The 20979-nt window shown below is 41.1% G+C and overlaps 1 protein-coding gene across 3 annotated transcripts in view; it reads left to right on the top strand.

Moving 5' to 3' along the window:
- The window catches only part of SHROOM4 (shroom family member 4), a 274039-nt gene extending 256745 nt beyond the window's left edge, over nt 1-17294 (top strand). For 2 of the 3 annotated variants that reach the window (XM_037821190.1, XM_037821191.1), the window contains 5 exons: nt 1805-2614; nt 6094-6609; nt 7106-7286; nt 10833-11102; nt 12060-17294. In XM_037821190.1, coding sequence (XP_037677118.1) covers nt 1805-2614; nt 6094-6609; nt 7106-7286; nt 10833-11102; nt 12060-12329 — 2047 coding nt within the window. In that variant the 3' untranslated portion in view covers nt 12330-17294. The remainder of the gene's footprint in view (nt 1-1804; nt 2615-6093; nt 6610-7105; nt 7287-10832; nt 11103-12059) is intronic. The other variant, XM_037821192.1, reaches the window with a different exon arrangement.
- The last annotated feature ends 3685 nt before the right edge of the window (nt 17295-20979 follow it).

The following is a 20979-nucleotide window of genomic DNA, read 5'->3' as shown; positions in this document are numbered from 1 at the left end:
ATCACTGCCTTCATGGAGCTTACATTTTAGTTAGAGAGTGGAGCATAAAATAAACAAGTAAAAATAAGTATGTGATATAATATCAAGTGGGGATTAAGGCTCTAAGGAAGAACAAAGTAGAATAAGGATACTTAAGGATAAGGAGTCTCTATTTTAGATAGGGTGGTCAGAAAGGCCTCTCTGCCTGGTTTTTGTTTTTTATCCCTTTACTTTCCCCTCAAAACCTTTTTGCTTTGTTTTGTTTTCCTGAGGGGAAATGCCATGTGGAACAGTTTTCACAACAGGGACTGATAAAATATTGAGGAGCTATAAGTGGGATAAGGCCAAGTGAGAATGTGAATGTGGATGTCCCTTTCTGATTCATGTGAATGATGAGCTAGCCAGAGTTGTGGCTGGATAAGAGGAGGACCAAGGAATTTTTGCTGTCCATTCTATCTGGGCTTGGCTAACATTGTGTTTATTACTATTTTAAAGAAATATTCTCAGCCTTCATCATGACTATTGAATGGGTATTCTGTCTGATGATTTAATTGAACCCCTGGAATTTCCTGTCACTGGGCAGTACTTAGCATGAAGCTGATTGCTCACAAGCTACTGCAGGAAACCAGAGCTTCTGGCTTAGAGGGTTTAACTCTTTATACACTGAGACTAAAGTAATGTCCTTTGACTTTGGCCACTCTTTAGTAGTTTGACATTTTATAGTTCAAATAAACCTGGACTTCTTTTCCTTGGAGATTTTCTTCTATTTCTTAGAAGATAAGAATCATATTTCACCTACAATGTGATAGTCTTTTAAATTTTTGTTAGTTTTTTTCTTATAGTACATACATGTACACATTTAACATATATAATTCATTAAAATTATTTACACACACACTTAATTCTTGAATCTAGAATTTATTTTGCTATATATATAGTTTAGCTCTGAGTAACATTGCTCTGCAGTTATCCCAAAAAGATGTATTAAATAATCTTTCCTTATCTCCTTGTTTTGGAAGGTTAATTATATATGATATTTATATAGATAGTTGGGTCTGTCTCTGGACCTCCCATTCTGTTCCATTAATCAGTCACAAATTCTTTTAATTACCATTGTTTTATAATGGGCTTAACCCTTACCCCTTATTTCTTTTCTGTAGCAGAATATAGTCTTCAGTATTATTTCCTGCTTTTTTGAAAGTTAATTTTTCAAAAAGTTCTATAGTTAAAAAATCCTTGTTCAGAATTCTGATTGGAATTACATTAAAAGAAGATATTTTAAATTCAAAAGAGCAGGTATTTGTGAATGGCCTGCTTGATGTCTTTTGTTACAAGTATAAGAACATGGACAGAATGTATACGTACCAAATTCATGATACGGGTTGCATCTGGAGAGGCAGTAGAGCAATGAAAGTGAGGAGTAATACAAAGCCTATTATTTCTTACTTCTTAAAAAAAATTCATGAAGCACAGATGACAAAGTATTAAAATTCTGAGTGGTAGGTACGAACATGACTATTATAGTGAAATCTGTACATTTCTAAATATTTGAAATTTTTCATAATTAAAAACAAAAGAAACAAAAATGACACATAAGGCAAGGTAACTAGACTTGTAAGCCCCAGAACACAGCACATGCAGTCTGAGTTAATAAATGTAAAGCACTGGCATTTAGTTCATGCTCAGTAAGTGCTAGCTATCATACATTTACTACATATATTACATTGTTTTCTGGCAGTTTTAAATTTTACATAAGTTGTAGCCCCAAATATGAGCCAATCTACAACTTGCCTGTTTTACTTAACCCTCATTTGCTGTTTTGCAGGGAAATGGCTCATTCCAAGGGTAGCTTTTCATGGGCAACTCCTTTCCATCCTTGCCTTGAGAACCCAGCACTGGACTTGTCAAACTACCGAGCAATCTCTTCTCTTGACCTCTTTGGAGACTTCAAGCACTCCTCAAAAAAAACAGAGGAAACTTCAGTTTATGAGGAGGGGAGCCCCATTGCCCCCATGCCCCAGCCACTGCGTAACCGTGCTTTCTCAGAGAGCCATATCAGCTTGGAGCCCCAGAGTTCCCGGGCCTGGGGGCAGCATAGAAGGGAACTCTTTGCCAAAGATGATGACACCCAGACGGTCCCTCTTGGAGCCAGGAAGAAGGCCTTTCCTCCTCCTCGCCCTCCACCTCCCAACTGGGAGAAGTACAGGCTCTTCCGTGCAGCCCAGCAACAGCGACAGCAGCAGCAGCAACAACAACAGCGGCAGCAGGAGGAGGAGCAGGAGGTGGAAGATGAGGAGAATGATGAGGAGGAAGATGAGGAGGAGCTGCCACCCCAATATTTCAGTTCAGAAACCACTGGTTCCTGTGCCCTCAATCCTGAGGAGGTCCTGGAGCAGCCACAACCCCTAGGTTTCAGCCACCCAGAGGCCTCAAGGCAGGCCTCACGAAGCCTTTCATCAGAGCAACAGTCCTTTAATCTCCATTCCAGTGATTTCCTGCCCAACCTGCCTCCAAAAGGCAGCCAGTTGGGATCGCAACCTGAGCAGGCTCAGCTCCCTTGCTATTATGGCATCAATGGGCTTTGGAGGACATCAGAGCAGCTGGCCCTGGACACTGAGGCCACTGACTCCCCCAAGTAAGTGCTTATGAAAGACATTGGGATCCTGAAGAGGCAGGTAGCATGAGTTTCCATTCCACTTCTACCATTTACCAGCTGTGTGACCTTGGGCTGGTCAATTGAACTGCTCCCAGCCTCAGTTTTCTCACCAAGAAAATGAGCATGATTATACCTACTCCACATGATTGTTGTGAATATTAAGATAATTTATGTAAGGGACATAGGTCCATGCTTAATGCACAGTAGATGCTTAGTAAATGGTACTTATTAATGTTCTTATTCCTAAATATCACTATTTAAATTTTATATTTATTATTTCTCAGTTTGTCTTTAAGGTATGTACCAGTTTCTGGCCCCTGACCCAGAAGGTATTGAACCTTTTGTTGCCTTTACTTGGCTTTTCCTGGAATCCTGGCTCAGGCCCTTTTCTGCCTTTTCTTCTGCTTGTTCTCTAGAATGAGAGGACAGCTCCTGATCTGACCTGCCTCTGCACTAGGATAAGTGCAGCCCATACTGGGCTTCTAAACTCAACCCTTAACCCCCAGCATCAAAAGCATTCCTGGGGTTGGGTGCTTTATATCCAGATAATTCCTTACAGTAGCTAAGGACATTCTTTGTCTCTTCCACTTTCTCCATCACCCTCACCCTTCTTGCTCCTGCCTCTTGCATTTGCCTCAGCTGATGAAGGTACCTGCCTGGGCAGGGAGACCAAAGCAGGAGTAGGGTCTGGACACAGGACTGCCAGTGTCTGTTCACTTCACTGTTCCAGTGTTCATCTGCTTGCCCCATAGTGGATGGTTGTCTTTTTTGCTCCAAAGCAAAAGCCCCAGGCCCATCTTTAGTTAGTACTTTGGCTTTCATCTCTGCCTGCCCTCCTGCCTAAGGCTCAGCCCACTGTCTGCTAGGGGTGCACAGTGGGGATTATACAGGCATCTACCTAACTGCTTCTTTAATTTCCTTTTTAGAAGGAACCTGACTGAGACTTGTTATTAGAAGTAGCTTGTTATAATGTCTTTTATTGACAGCAACCCATCTCAGGCCAATCCATTATTTGCATATGTGGAGCCTGTTGAGTTTTCTAGTCCAAGTTATGACAAGCACAGTACCAACAGGGCATGGCTCCCAGGCACTGTGAGAATCTTAACAGTAGAGTATTTTTGTTGTGATTAGACAACATTTTTTGTGAAAAGTAACTCTGATTGTTATATATCACAGCAAGAAGTAGGCAAGGTGATCCTAGTATATAATAGGCCCTTAATTATTATTTTGGAAGAAAAGAATGAATAAACTAATGAATGAACCTTTATTAAGCACTTACTATGTGCCAGAAACTGTGCTAGTCACTTTCTATCCATTATTTTGTTTAATCCTTCCAACAGACCTATGGACTATTATAATCCTCATTTGATAGACAAGGAAACTGAAACTTAGAAAAGTAAGGGACTAACTAACTCCAGATTTTACAGCAAAGATTCAAACCCAGGTCTGACTACAAAACCCATGTTCATTTTGCCATCCTAGTAAGCTTCTCTCAGAAATATCTCTTTCCAGCAGGCCAGGCCTTCATGAGGCCCTTATGTCACCTTTAGGGCAATGTGTACCAGACACAGCAGTTACAGGCCCCAACCTTACCAGTTTCAACCTCCTGGTTCATAGTCCTTTATGTACCTCCATACACCTTGGCACCTTGGCCAGAGAAAAGGGGATTGTTTTTATCAGAGATCTTGTAACTTGCTCCAGAGATTTAAAAAACCAAAAGGAATATGGGATAAGAGGGAAAATATTTGTTTACACACAACCCTGGCTTGTGACTGCAAAAATCAATTATAGATGCTGCTTTGAGTGATGTAGATTTAAGTAATGGCAGCATTCCCAACATAGCTGACATTTTTTTGCCTCCTTACTATGTGCCAGACGTTGTCCTAAGTACTTCCCTGTATTGATTGATTTAATCTTCACAATAAACCTATGAAATAGATACCATTAGTCTCCTCCATTTTTTTTTTAGATGAGAAAAGTGAGGTACCAGAAAATAAAGTAAATTGCCAAGGTCACACAGGTGGCAGACCCAGGATGTGAACTCAGGTAGTCTGGCTCACTGCACCCCTACATTGTCCCAGGATCTCTAAATTCCTCAAGATCTTGGAAAGCACAAGATCCTAATCAGAAGGGAGTGGCTTTGAGATTTTGTGAGGAACAGTAGTGACAAGTAGATGTGTAGTATTTTGAATCTAAAAAGACATGTTAATTTCAGCTAAGTTAAACCACAGTATCTCTGTAACCCAAGTAGTATTCAGATAAGAAAATGCTGGGATACAGTCTTACTAGAAACAGGTTAGTGAAGTTGTCAAATATTGGTTAAGTCTAATAACTCTGATGCAAGTACAGGTATAGCTTGCTTTATAGATTCTATGCATTCTTTCTCAGTGCTCTGTAGAATGAACTTGATTTTTGCTTTGATGTCCATTATCAAATTTGGACTATATTCTCATAGATATCCTGTACCCACCAAGGCAATAAGGAATGGAACCCTAATACATAGTGCCTAATGTGAAATACTATAATATGATATAGGGCTATGTCTGCTGGTGAGCTAAGTCTCTAATTAGCACATCTTTTGTTTCTTCACAGAACTTTCTGACTCAGAACTCTCACATGTGCCCAAAGTGTTTTTCTTGTAGATAGCAAGTCCCTAAATTCATACCTTCTTCTTGCCTCCAAAAATGTTCTCCCTTCTCTGCTGGCATAGATATAATCCAGCCAGAAAATTCTTAAATGTAAAGTTTCATATGATGTTTTTGTCCCTTTGGCTGTATAACATAGTGGCTTAGAGCACAGATTCTGGAGTTAGATTGCCTAGGTTCGAATCATGAATCTGCCATTTACTGACTGATGACCTTGGGAAAGTCACTTTACCTCTCTGTGCCTCATTTTACAGATTTCTTTATCTGTAAAATGGTTGTCATGAGTATTAAATTATATATCAATATCTATTTAAATGTATATCTATCTATCTATCTATCTATCTACCTATCTTAGATCAGCTTCAGGGATGTAATAAACACTATATGAATGTTAGCTGGTATTGTTCCTTCATCAGTGTTATAAGCTTGAAAACCTACATGTAAAATGAATCAACCTAGAATGAGGAATATTAGCATGCCCAAGTTATTTTCTATGATGAATTGGGAGACAAAATACCAAGAATCAGTAAATAGCTGTGGAGCCTTTTAACCATCATTTTTGACCTTTATCTAAGAGCTGCAAATAGCTACAAAAATGACTAATGAGTTTCTCCTATTTTCCCTTTCAAGCAGCTAGAGGTTAGTGAAGGGGCAGTGACACAGGCAGGTGGAAGGTTAGGGTAGCTGGTAGGCAACAAGGAATATAGTGGGGAAGGACCTGCCCCTTGCATTAACTATGGGCAGAGTTATTTGCTCCTCCATCACTGAAACCTGACATTGAAGCATTTCTGTTTACTTCCTTCCTCACACCAGACCAGAACCCTTGATGGCAGAAGAGTCAAAACCCAAGCCAACATGGAACCAGAGCTGTTATTTTCCTGAGGAGCAGTTCTCTTTCATAGGTTGGGGCTCCGAACAGCAGCACCACAGCACTGCAGGCATTGGTGAACCCAAGGCAAAAGTGTCTGCTGCTACAATTGCCAAGCCCCTGGGTGCCACTGGTTCCATTCTTTTCCCATTTCATTCTGCAACCATGGAAGAGGCTGGGGCCATTGGGGATATGCCAGAAGCAGAGAGACGCTATCCCTTCTCAGGCCTACGGTCTGCCCCACAGCGGGCTGTTTCAGAGGAGCTCATGAGAGTTGTAGTGGGTCATGACAAGTCCCTGGCAGGGGTGCTAAACCCAGCCTCCAACATCGTGACCACTGCTGAGGTCATGGGTGACCTCTTTGCTGCAGGAGACCTGCATTGGAGGGGCCATTTCAATCAGGAGTGGCATCCAGACAGAAGAAATGATGAGAATGCCCAGGAAAGCCACAGGGTGCCTTTGTAAGCAAACAGACTAGAGCGTGGGGTAGGGTGGGGTGTAGGGTTTGGTGACGGATAGGAGAGAGGCCAACAGGCTTGAAGGACAAATAGCTAAGCTCTCAGCTACTACTTTCTTACCACCCAGCCCCTTCCTTGGTATCCATATACTATATCCGTGAACCAGGGGGAATCATTGATGATCAGAAGCCCACAATTTTAGGGGTCAGCCAGTTTTCCTGGATTCTTGTTCAGTGTTAATGACAAAACCAATTTATCCTTATAGAAGTCCCTTTAACTGCTGAAGTCAGAGACATTGAAATAGCTTTCTAATTTCTTAAAGTTTACCTTTACTTGGCTTCTAAGATAGCCTTTATGTGGCCTATTTACATTTGAATAGCGCCTTTGAGTCCATTATTTCCTTATTTTATAAATCCCTGGTGAGGGGTTCTATTTTACAGATGGGGAAATTAAGAAGCAGAAACAGAGTTGTTCAAATAGTCAATCTTTGTTTCCACAGACAAGAATTTCAGCACTTCTCGCCTCCTCAGGTTGCCCCAGGGATCCCTACCTCTTATTCAGCTTATTACAATATTTCTGTGGCCAAGGCAGAGCTGCTGAACAAATTGAAAGACCAACCCGAGATTGCAGAGATTGGTGTGGGAGAGGAGGAAGTTGACCACGAACTGGCTCAAAAAAAGGTGACGTGTTTTGATATGCCCTAGATATTGTTCAATATTTAGCTTGAGTTTGTCTGGAGGGTGACTTGTCCTCTACACTCTCCAGAACACCTTGGTGCATTCCTGTATTTTCAATATGAAAATAGAAAGGGCTCTCTGGGTTTCTCACAGAACCAATTTTAGTCTCTCTTTGATTCAGTCAATAATAGTAATAGTAGTAGTAATCATAACCATCATCACAGTGTCTCTAATCCTTAAACAAACTCTGCAATGTAAAGATTGCTAACCCATATTTTACCAGTTGAGGGGACTAATTTACCCAGGGTTACAGAGTAAGTGGTAGGTCCAAGACTTGAACTCAAGACTCTCTGACCTTTTACCCCATCATACCATCCCTGTAAAGTAAGCAGCCTTGTAAGTAACTTGCTGCCCAGGGAACATCATAGTTTCTGCCAGTCAGCTCTAACCAATCACAGTGTCATTGATTTTATTCTTTATGTAACTTTTTCAAAGAGAGAACAGACTAAGAAAAAGTGGAGAAATTATAGTCTGGAAAACTTTAGTATTTATTTTCAAGGCTGTTGGATAATCTCTTGAAAATACCACAGTAGGTAAATGGAGATGATGTTGCTGTTCCTCTGAAGCCTCCCCTTTCTCCCTTTAAGTATCACTAGCCTGATTTTCTAATCAAATTCCTGGAATCATTTTGCCCTCCTTGCACTTACCCATCTGATTTCATAAGCAAATAAGTTGCCATGGCAACCTCAAAAGCCAAATTTACCACTCTGTGGACATCTGAACTCAGTGTAAACTGTACTTTGCCTGTATTTCTCTTTCAGGACATGAACTGTAGAAAGATCAGGGCAATTTGCAAGAGTCCTCCACCCACTCTCCCGTCTGAAGCAAAATGTCAGGGAAGGAATTGGAAACATGGTAGTGTCAAAATTTTATTGCTCCAAATACCTGCTTCCTTGGATCCCGTGTTCCCTTATTATGACAGGACTGTTCCTGGCTTACTCAGGACATGGCTTTGGCAGGAAGCAAACCTAATAAAAGCCTGACCAGGAGAAGAGAGAGATGATCAAAAATGGCAAAGCACAGAACAGCAAATAGTGATTTGAAGTGATTGTGTGTGGACTAGTACAGTTTTTGTATCTGAGGAAAAAAGGTGAGAAGGGTCACCAATTTGAAATGTCCCAGGAAAGCAACTCAGCTATGGATGGGTCTGCAGTGACGCCAAGGATCTCTCGTCTACTCTTTCCCCAGGGTTGAGGTCCAGGTTTCAGAGCTCAGGTGCCAAGACACAAAGGGCTCTCTCTCACTTTCATCCTTCCAGCCCTACAGATCCTGGGTTCCAGGGTGTGTGGGTAATTTTTCAAGTTGGTCATTTAGCCCATAGCTATCCCTTGTCCCTAGCATTGAATTTTGTTGGGAAGAGCAAAAGGTGGGACTATAACTGGGAACCTCTTGGCATCTAATTGTGCTGCCTCATTCATATCACTGATCCCCAACCCTCAGTAGATTTTGGAATTTCCCCTCAAATGCAAACATATCACACTTCAGACTAAGATTATGATGACCTCCTGATTTTTTAACAGTTCTGAAATGTGACAAGAGGCCTTGGAACCAGAGCAGACTCCCTTGATCTTGATCAACTTGGACATCTCTAAATAAACCACTAGAGAAAAACACACTCTAGTAAACCAGAAGCTTATGGTCCCAGAGTTCCTGGGCAGGAATAATAATAAAACAAACATTGAAGCATACTTTCTATGTCCAAGATACTGTTTTCAGCATAAAATATGTATTAACTCATTTAATTTTCATAACAACTCCATGAGGTAGGTACTATGGCTATCCTAATTTTTTAGATGGGGTAATTGAGGTACAGAGTGGTTGAAAAATTTGCACAAAGCCACACCACTACTTCATGGCAGAGCTAGAGTTTAAACTCAGGTTGTCTGGCACCAGAGTACATGCACTTAACCACAGTGTAATACTAGCTGACAACCTTGGATTGTTCCCTTCTTGTCAGAAGCTTGCAGCTAAACATGTATCACTTAGTTCAGAGTGCCTGGTAATGATGATGATGATGACAATGATAATAATAAAGATAATAGAAATAATGATAATAATAATCAAAATAATAATGATAATAATACCAGCTGTAAACATGTATGAGCACTTAATGTGCCAGGCACAGTAATAAGTGTTTTACTTCTATGATCCTATTTAACTTCCACAACAACCTTGGGAGTGAAGGGACTCTGCCTCTCCACTTTACAGATGAGAAAACAAGTCTCATTGAGAATAGGTATCTTGCTCAAGATCACCGTTTGGAGCAGGTAGAATTGGAATCCCATTGTCTCTGACACCAAAACTCTGTTCTACCTGCCTTCCTGTGAGTGCAGTCCCAGAACTGGTTATATTTGAAGGGGAGACAGATCAGAAGACACAGGAAGTACTTACCTTGAGAAATTTATAATCAATTGTAAGTGGGGTGATCAGACTCACATGCATGAAAAAGGAGCAACATTAAATTACAATATAGGGTTCTGACTCTAAAAGGCTTTGTTAGGAGTTCAGGGAAGAAAGAGATGGTTGAGAGAAGAGTTACCGTGGAGGGCTTCCTACAGAGAGAGTGGGACCAAGCTGGACCCTGAAGAAAGAATAGGGATAACCAAAGGGAAGAAAAAGGTAAAGGGCAAGAGGAATTGCATAAGCAAATCAGGAACACAAGAATAAGTGTTGCAAATGCAAAGAAGAGTGAGGAACAAATCTCAAAAAGCTCTGAGGAATGAGATTAGAATGGTAGGGTGGGACCAGACAAAAATAATATCCAGCTTTTATTGAGCCCTAACTCTGTGCCAAGCCCTTTATATGCATTATCTCTTGAATCCTTATTACAATCCAGCGCAGTAGGTACTGTAATTACCTCCATTCTATAAAGAAAGTGAAGCTCGACATAATAAAGTCACCAAGATCACACAGCTAGGAAGTGTCAGAGATGTAAGTCAAACCCAGTCATTGTCACTCCAGAGCTCTTATTCAAACGGCCTCAGAAGCCAAACTGTGGGGTAGGGACCTAGCCCAGGACCATGAACATAAAAGGTACTTAAATGGATTGGAGGAGAAAGAATGAAGTTATAGGCAAATGCTTGACAGCAATACTTTTCCAACTTGGGCTCTTACAAGCATCCCAGTCCCTCTCAGTTAGTATTTGTTAAATAGTTTCAGCAAGTATTCTTAAAAATGCACTTGACTAATGAGACTTAGCCCATTGGTACTGCTTATCTCCTGCCAAGGAGTTTGATGGTGACAGAGATTCCTACCAGAGTTAAAGAAATGGTAATGTTTTGCCAGAGATTTGGAGAAAAGATGCCTGCCCAGAAAACTGGAGTTTCTTCATACTTGCTCACATTTCCCTTGTTTCCAGTGACTAGGGTACAGTCCACTTGGGTCCCAAAACAGAGGTTACTTGTGTCCTAAAACAGAGGTTATGAGTACAAATCAGTTTCTGTTTGTCCCCATTCTCATCTTTGGTCTTCTCCTATTCAACTCCCCTAGATACAGCTTATTGAAAGCATTGGCAGAAAACTTTCTGTCTTGCGGGAGGCCCAGCGAGGGCTGCTGGAGGACATCAATGCCAATTCTGCCCTTGGGGAGGAAGTGGAGGCCAACCTGAAAGCCATCTGCAAATCCAACGAGTTTGAAAAATACCGCTTGTTTATCGGGGACCTGGACAAAGTGGTCAACCTGCTGCTGTCACTCTCTGGACGACTGGCCCGGGTAGAGAATGCTCTCAACAGCATTGATTCAGAGGCTAACCAAGAGAAGGTAGAGTTGGGGTCTCTGGGTATGGATGGAGAGAAATGCCATGAGGTTCTTTGCAGAGCTTCTTTGTCAAGTCTGTCTAATATGGGAGGCATCAGAACATAGTGTGAAAAGACTGTGGGCACTGGCTTTTAATTATCTTGGAATTCTGGCTCCGTCACTTATTATCTGTTGACTGTAGGTAGCTTACTTAACTTGTCTCAATCTTTTCATCTTTAAAATGAGGTGAACATAGTACCCACCTCATGAGGTTATTGTGAGAATTAAATTATATAATCTTTGTTATTTACTTAGAACAGGGCCTGGAAGAGGGTAAACACTGAATCAACATTTGTTGCCAGTAGTAGTAGTAGTAATAGCAATAGCAGCAGCAGCAGCAGCAATTATGCCCCACATTTCCTTTTACAAGAGGTTTTAGGTACAAATTTGAATTGAAAATAAAAGGCCGAAATGTTCATGTGCATATTCACATGGATACATAACTCATGCTTGTGCACTCCCACAGAGACATACATTATTTAGAAAGCGTTGCCACGGTGAAGGTTGTTCACCTAGTGGAAACAATGCATAAGCTGGCTTTGTCAGAGGAGGAGTTGTTGTGGCAAACTGGGTGGACTCAGCCTTCTTCCACCCAACCTCAGCGGTGGTCCATGGATTAAAGATTTTGATAACCACTGCTCTCAAGAAAGGGGTAGGAGGCCTCTTAACCACTCAAAGGCAGCCTTAGAGATGGGAAGAAGTGATTGTATGTTTCCATGTTCAGAATTGCTGTAGTGTTTATCCTTCTCCTGCTAAAGAAAAGAAAGGCTTTTGTGTGCAGGTGGACCTAAGGGCAAGAAAACTAGGGCTGTTCAATTAGCAGAGTGGATGGTTGCTTAGTGGCAGCATTCCTGGTGGAGCACTGGGTTAGACAGATCATTGGTATTGGAATGGCCCTTAATTGGTCCTCTGCTTCTCCAGTTGGTGCTGATAGAGAAGAAGCAGCAGCTGACGGGGCAATTGGCAGATGCAAAGGAGCTGAAGGAGCACGTAGACGGCCGAGAAAAGTTGGTGTTCGGCATGGTCTCCCGCTACCTGCCTCAGGACCAGCTCCAAGATTACCAGCACTTTGTGAAGATGAAATCTGCTCTCATCATTGAGCAGCGAGAGCTGGAGGAGAAGATCAAGTTGGGGGAAGAGCAGCTCAAATGTCTCAGGGAGAGCCTACTCCTGGGGCCCAGCAATTTCTAATTTCACCAGCAGTCGGTTACAGCACACAGTGGAGAGTCCTTTCAATCTTTGTTAGCAGTTTGTTAGCAGTTAGATAGCAGTTAGTTAGCAGTTTGTTCCATACTGTCTACTCTGGTATTTTCACTGCTCCTTACCTAACAGTGCCCCCAACCAGCTAGGAGAACCAAGCTTTTCCCCAAGGGAGCAGCAACAAGTTGTGATCCACACTTTTCTTCCTAATTTGCACAGGAAAGCACGTGCCAACAAAGTACCTTTATTCTTTTTACTAGAATACCAAAGATGTCACCTTCTCACCACCCACCCACATGGTAATCAGCCTTTCAAGACTCAGAGAGGAGCTTCCTGTGCAGCTCCACTCTGCAACAAGGCTCATGTCCAGCCATTTCCCACAGGGATCCAACTGTGTTGAGGGCATTCACCTACCACCAGTTTCAGGGCCTCACCCAAGCTTTGCAGTGGGAAGCAAAGAACCAGGAATTACACTAAGAATGCTATAAAAGGCTGAGAATTTCCAGATGCCCTGCTGGAAGGAGCCAGGCTAAAGAAAATTGGCTCTGCCTCAACCTTCCCCAGCAGCTGATTGAGGGGGAGGAACCTGCTTTCAGACCTTCCTCTTGTCCTAAGACTTTTGGCTTACCACCTACTGTTTCCATCCTGCCATTTAATTGCTGGAGGTTACAGGTGCCCACCCCAGGACTTCACATGGTGGGTCATTAATAGCTCTATCAAAACTGACTTCTGGATACATGTTTCATTATTGGGGGAGGGGGGTGCTTTTTTCATTTTATTATATTTTAAATGGCCTTTTGATTTTATTTATTTTTATGTTTTGATTTTTTCTTCTTTAAGTGAGAATAGGGAAGTTGAAAAGAAAAAAGGTAGCCGGAAGGAAAGCATTTTCTGCAGATCAGCTTGAATCCACTTTGGCTTGGTAAGCAGGTGCCAAGGCCCCGAATTCTTCTCACCATAGCTGACAAATGTCTAAGAAAGGAGCCTCACCGTGAACTCAGAGCTTCCCTCCTGTGGCCTGGCCCTGTGCTTCCCTTGATGTCTGCCTAACCATGAGCTTAGCATTACCCAGCAGGGTTCAATATTTTCCTACTTTTTTTTCTTGAAACCAAAGCAATCTCCTGAAACGGACAAAGATTCACCCATTTCTCTACTGTCTCCAGAATGAGGAATAAGTAGAGGTGATCTCAGGAGGAGCTCTTCTACCCAAAAATTGCTTTCCTCAGCCTGGTGACCTGGTTTAGATAACCAACCCTCATAGTAGCTGAGAAGTCCAACCAGGGCCAGACCCCCAGAACAAATAATGATCCATTCCAGGAATAAATACAGCAGGCAAACAACCAATGTTGCTGCTGTTGCCAGGGTCCTGACTCTGGTAGCCAGCTCCTACCCTGGAAAAGCCCTCAGGTGGGCAATAGCAGGAAATGAATTGTGGGTAGATGGTCAAACTCTGCCCTGTCGTCTAGCTCAAGTCCCTGTTCTTTGCTAACTAGAGCCAACTCTTGGTACTGTCATCTCAGCCCAAGCCAGCCCTGGAATCTTTTCTAGTGACTGCTGGGTTCCTCAGGACCCCTGAAGGTTAACTGTAGCAGCAGAAGTACCTCATTCAACCAAAGAATTTGCCAAGGAACTTTGCTGCTGCTACAAATACCGGTTACTAGCTTCCTTTTCCTCTTCATTGTATTTGAAAACAATGGTAGAATCTTGGCCAGGAGGGTGTCCTGTGTAGGGGTTACTGCTGACACTGTTAGAGCCACTGTTAGAACCACTGTTAGAATGTCAACCACCCTTCTCCCCTCCAATGGAAGATTCTGCTTTATTCAGGAGGACTGATGGCATGCAAAGGGCTAGGATTACCCAAGCAAAGACTGAAGAAGGTAGGAAGAGTACTTTGAATAGAGGCTGTTTTTGCCATTTTGTTTTTTCAAACAAGATCTAGGACAAAGAAAAAACAAGTTGAGATGTCCTGTATTAGGAAGATGAGGCTGATGTGTTCCATCATTCTAAGATGTTTTTGGCTAAAACAGCTTTTTGAATATATGGGCACAGGGAAATGTCATCACTTACCTGATCACCAGGGTCATGGTCTGGGTTTTTCTAGTCAGTGTTAGATTGGTTGTACCTTAAGTTTATGACACAAAAACACTATTGACTCCTTTATTTTTGTTCCTCACCCCACCCCAAATTAGCTTCTTGAGTTGGAATCAGAACACAAGGATGCTCATTTTCATATAGAGGGACAGTTTTCAAAGCACTTAAAAATAACCCAAAATCTGTATTGAGCAGTAAAGCTCAGCAGACAAAGGTGAACAGACACTGACCCACCACACTCCTGACCTGGCAGTTCTATTGTGAATGATAGTGCTGAAAAACTGCCAGTATTGTTTGAGATGTAGTATCTTTCCCCTATTCTCATTTCCTGGGCTCAGCTCTCCTCCAAAGCCTGCCAAGAGGAAACAAGTTGGAAAGCAGGTAAAAGGAATTTCTCCAAAGACAGTTAGGAGTCTTGACATCTACCCTCTCCCTTAAAATACTCATACAGGCTTCATCGGGTAGTGGATGAGCAAGTTGGTTGCTAGATGGAGAAGAGTCAGTGCAAGAATCCCTATCACAAACCCCACATCCCCACACACAGGTTTCTTTAGATAATTGACTCTTCTTGAGTCACTAGATGCAGACTTAGGAGTAAATGCCCAAGGGGAGTCCAAGAGAGAAAGACAGAAACACTGAAAATAAAACCTGAGATAGGAAGATTTTAGAAGCAAAGGAAATGAGAAGTGAAGAAAAGAAAAAAAGCCTCTTTCAAGACCAGGTTCAGGTTCTGTTTTCCACTTAACTTCAGGTGCCAAAAAGCTTCCCCGGGATCACCAGATACACATCCTTAAACCCTGCCTCTCTGCAGTAGCAGGCCCCAGATGGATGAAGCTGGGCACATTTCTGGCCACTTCTACCCATCTGGATCATGATGAGTCTCATTGCCTTTGCAAAAGGAGTTGTCTATGCCAATAATATCTCTGTAACAGCATAATGTATTGTTTGAAGATTAGTAGATCTTTAGAGGGGGGTGGGGCAGGGGACAGTTCCTCCAGAAAAAGAACCAGTGTTTATTGTACAAATGTTGGTGGTCCTCTATCCCATGTAAAGCTATTATTTTTCTGAATCTTATTGTTTCTGCATTTATGTCCCCCATCACTCCCTTCTCAGCTGACACTGATATGCCTACTGGATTGACATCCATGGTCATACTTCAATAAGAAGTGCTAAGGACAAAAACATTATCTCACGTGTTTGGACTGAGATGATGGAAATCTCTTAATATTCTGCTGAAAAGTACTGGAAGAGAATTTGATCATCGATCCCTAGTCCATTAAATGTAGCCTTAAAACCAAAGCCTTACCCACAAACTTTCCTAAACACTTACCACAGCCCCACAAAGACGGCTTTGATGCTATACCATTCATTATCCCCAGTTAAGTAGCAGAGACTGCCAGAGCCTTTTTAGGGAACATATTTTAGGCATCTGTTCCAAGAGCACCCTATATGGGGGGAAAGAGTTTATGCCATGGATTGCTTCGAACATGTGTTGTTACCACAGGAAATGAAGTGTGGTGTTTTTCTACTAAAAAAGACCCCAGGATCACAGCCTTCCTCTTTAGTTCACCGATATATTTCTTCTTCTATGGTTAACCAATGACAACAGCTCAACTACCCCAACCCAGCATCTATAATGCAGGAAGATTCAATCATAGGTGTAACCTCAGGTATAGATCTCAGCAGTATACACAGTCCCGTTCTGGAATATAGTCTTACTGGAAGTGAGTCACCTTCTAGACCTTCACCAATCTTGAGTTCTGTCTACTTTTATCATCTTGCTTCTGCATGATATTCTAGTCTCACACCCTCATTCCCAGCTCCTTGGAAAGCAATGTCTTGACTGATCAGTTCTCCAAGACAACCTCAAAATTAGACCCAAATTTACTCCAAGCAGCTCCCCCTGAAACATTGATATGCTTACTTTTTCCCTCTGATTCATCCACCATTCATATCCTGGTTGTCCTCCTCCTACTCCAGAAATTCAGTGTGGTAGAATAGAAAAACCCAGTTTTGAGATTAGGATAATCTATGTTCAAATCTTTGTTCTGCCACTATTCTATGAACTTGGGTAACTTACTCCACCTCTGAATTTATTTCTTGTCTGTAAAATGGGGGCAGCAATATCTTACACAGTTGTTGTGGCTTAAAAATAATAAGTTGTTAGAAATGCAGAATCCCAGACCCCACCCAAAACCCTGTGAACCAGAGTCTGCATTTTAACTAGATGCCCAGGAGATTCATGTGCACATTAAAGATCAAGTCCTGATTTACTCAGTTAATTCTTTCCTTATCCTGGATATAGTGTGGCTCTTCTCATATTGCTCACACATACCTGCCAAAATGAGTTCAGAAAAGTTGCAGGATATGAGGTTGAGATACAAAAATCAATTGTATGTCTATGCACTAACAATGAAAAATCTGAAAATGATAAGAAAAAAAAATTCCACTTACAATAACATAGAAAATTAAAATATAATATAATTTTATGATTAAATTTAAGAAAAGAAATGCAAGACTTGTACACTGAAAAATACAAAACTTTGCTAAAAGATATTAAAGAAGATCTAAATAAATGGAATGTTATTGAATCAGAAGACAATAATGTTAAGAAGACAAAACTCCCCAAATTGATCTATAGATTCAATGCAATCCCTGTCAAAATCCCAGATGGGTAGTTAAGGTGGTGTCATAAGTGAATATCCTTGTTCTTAGGAAATGTACATGGAAATATTATGTTTCAAGAAGCATGATGTATACTCTCAAATTTTCAGAAAATAGATAAAAATATAGCCAGACAGGTAGATGAATGGATGGATGAATGGAAGGATGGGTGATAGATAAACAGAGATAGATCAATAGATGATGATGATAGATAGATAGATAGATAGATAGATAGATACAGGAGAGAAAGACAGAAAGAAAGAAAAGAAAAGAAAAAGAAAGAAAGAAAGAAAGAGAAAGAAGGAAGGAAGGAAGAGAAGAAAAGGAAGGAAGGAAAGAAAGAAGGGAGGAAAGAAAGAGCAATTGTGGCAAGTATCTGGGGGAGAGATACAGAGATGGAATTTTCTATATGGGTTTTGTGTTATTTTTACAGCTGTCCCATAAGTTTGAAAATATTTCAAAATAAAAAGTTTAAAGAAAAAGAAAACAGCTGGCTTTTTGTGGAAATTACCAAGCTGATCCTAAAATTCATGTGCACATGCAAGGGAACCAGAATGGCCAAAACAATCTTGAAAAAGAACAAAGTTGGAGGACTCACAATTTCACATTTCAAAAGTTACTACAAAAGCATGGTCTTCAAGACAGTGTGGTTCAGGCAAGAGAATAAATATATAGATAAATGCAATGGAATTGAGAGTCCAGAAATAAGCCCACACATTTATGGCCAGTTGATTTTTGGCAAGAGTGCCAAGACAATAAAATGTGGAAAGAATAGTCTTTTTAACAAATCATGCTGGGGCAACATGATATCCACATGCAAAGGAATGAAGTTGGTCCCTTTCCTTATACCACACACAAAAATTAATGCAAAATGGATTATAGGCCTTAGTTTGCTAATGCTGCAGAATGCAAAACACCAGAGATGGATAGGCTTTTATAAAACGGGGGTTTATTTCACTACACAGTTACAGTCTTAAGGCCACAAAACGTCCAAGGTAACACACCAGCAATCGGGTACCTTCACCGGAGGACGGCCAATGGCGTCCAGAAAACCTCTGCTAGCTAGGAAGGCAGCCGGTGTCCGCTCCAAAGCTCTGGCCTCAAAATGGCTTTCTCCCAGGACGTTCCTCTCCAGCAAGCTTGCTCCTCTTCAAAACATCACTCACAGCTGCACACACTGAGTTCCCTCTCTCTGAGTCAGCTCATTTATATGGCTCCACTGATCAAGGCCCACCCCGAATGGGTGGTGCCACGCCTCCATGGGAACATCTCATCAAAATCATCACCCACAGCTGGGTGGGGCACATTCCAAGCAAATCTAACCAGCACCCAAACGTCTGCCCCACAGAACCACAAAGATAATGGCATTTGGGGGACACAATACACCCAAACTGGCACAAGGCCCAAATGTAAGAACTAAAATTATAAAAATTTTGTAAGAAAATATAAGAGTAAATCTTCATGATATTGGGTTAGACAATGACTTCTAAATTAGAACCCCTAAAGTACAAGCAACAGAAGAAATTATAACTAAGTTGGACTACAACAAAATTAAAAACTTTTTGCTGAAAACTATACCATCAACAAAGTGAAAAGAAAACCCACAGAATGGGAGAAAATTTAACAATCATATATCTGATAACAAACTTGTATCCAGAATCTATAAATAACTTTTTAATGCAATTTTATTGACATATATTCACATACCGTAAAATCATCCAAGGTATACAATTAATTGTTCACAGTATCCACCACATACTTCTGTATTCATCACCACAATCAATTTTTGAACATTTTCATTGCTTGAAAAAATAGAAAAGAAAAAGTAAAAAAGAACACTCAAACATCTTATACCCCTCCACCTCCCCCCCATTATCCATTTACATTTTGTCCTCATTTTTCTGCTCATCTGTCCATACACTGGATAAAGGGAGTGTGAGCCACAAGGTTGTCACAATCACATGGTCACACCATATAAGCTATGTATATAGTTATATGATGAACTTCAAGAATCAAGGATACTGGATGGCAGTTCAACAGTTTCAAGTATTTCTTTCCAATCATTCTAATACACTAAAAACTACAAAGAGATATCTATATAATGCATAAGAATAACCTCCAGAGTGACCTCTCAACTCCATTTGAAATCTCTCAGCCACTGAAAATTTATTTTGTTTCATTTCTCTCTTCTCGCAGTTGGTCCAGAAGGCTTTCCCAATCTGACGATGCCAGGTCAAGGCTCATTCTGGGAGTCATGTCCCACATTGCCAGGGAGATTTACACCCCTGGGAGTCAAGTCTGACTTAGGGGAGAAGGCAGCAAGCCCATCTGCCAAATTGGCTTAGAGAGAGAGGCCACATCTAAGCAACAAAAGAGGTTCTCTTGGGTTGACTCTTAGGCACAATTATAAGTAGGCTTAGCCTCTCCTTTGCAGTAACAAGCATCATAAGGGCAAGCCCCAAGATTGAGGGCTTGGCCTACTAAACTAGTAGTCCACAATAATTGTGAGAATATCAGGAATTCTCCAGGTAGAGAAGTTTAATATTTCCACATTTTTCCCAAGTCCCTCAAGGGGGCTTTGCAACTACTTCTTATTCTCTGTCCAAATTACTTTGGAATGTATTGGGGCTTCACACTAACCTGTACAAAGAAGATCTTACTCCCCATTCAAGGTTCCAAGTAATTATGGTGTTCAAATAGACTGACCACACAAGTTAAATTACGTAGTGTGCTACAGAAAATATAGATTTTGCACCAAATTAACATCTCTTCCTTTGGTCTCACACAGAAATTGAAGTTTTAAAACTCAGTAAATATCATCCTTTACCACTTAATCTGATTTACCTTAGTCCTAACAAATGGCATTTTGTTCATACCTCGAACTGAAGTCTGATCTCTTTTGCAGCTTCAACAGTTGCTGTATGTGGTAATGCCGACATTCAGAGCTGCCAAACTCTGGCTCTGAATCTCAGGTGTCACACAAATACCTGAAGTTCTAGGGATCGACCAGGTTATATACAAACAGCTCAGCATCTCAGAATTTAGAAACAAACATTACAACTCATGAATAGATGTAACTGCTGTAAAAGCTTTCAATCTAGGAACCTTTAAAATAAGCTTTTCCCTGATAACCTATGCCCTTAGATTCAACCCTCAGTGTTTGTAAATTATAGATAGTTCATATTAGTGAGGCCTTATAATGTTTGTCTTTTTGTTTCTGGGTTATTTCATGCAACATACTGTCCTCAAGTCCATTCACCTAGTTGCATGCCTCACAATTTCATTCTTTCTTGCCACCATTCAATATTCCACTGTATGTATACACCACAGTTCATCATTCCTTTTATCAGTTGATGTACCCTTAGGCTACCTCCATCCATTGAAAATCGCGAATACTGCCACCATAAACAACAGTGTGCAAATGTCCATTTGTGTCCTTGCTCTCAGTTCTTCCAAGTATATACCCAGTAACAGGGTTGCAGGACCATATGGCAACCCCATAATTAGCTTCCTGTGGAGCCACCACACTTCCCTCCAGATGTGCTGCACTATTCTACTTCCCCACCAACAGTGAATAGGTACAACCCTCTCTCCACATTTTCTCCAACACTTGTAACCCTATGTTTCTTTTTTAAACCTAGTTTCATTCACACACCATACAATCCATCCTAAGTAAACAATCAATGATTCCCAGTATAATCACATAGTTATGCATTCACCACACAATCTATATGAGGACATTTCCATTTCTTCTGCAAAGAGGAAGAGGAGAAAAATGAAGAAAAAAAAGATAGAAGAAAAAATTTTTAATAAAATAAAATACAATGAAAAGGTCAGACAAAAAAATGCTGCCAAGAATTCCATACCACTCCCTTATATCCCCCTC

Source organism: Choloepus didactylus, chromosome X (genome assembly GCF_015220235.1).
Source record: "Choloepus didactylus isolate mChoDid1 chromosome X, mChoDid1.pri, whole genome shotgun sequence".
Classification (NCBI taxonomy): domain Eukaryota; kingdom Metazoa; phylum Chordata; class Mammalia; order Pilosa; family Megalonychidae; genus Choloepus; species Choloepus didactylus.
The sequence above is the reverse complement of the archived record's forward strand: the minus strand, read 5'-3'. Positions and strand labels throughout refer to the sequence as shown.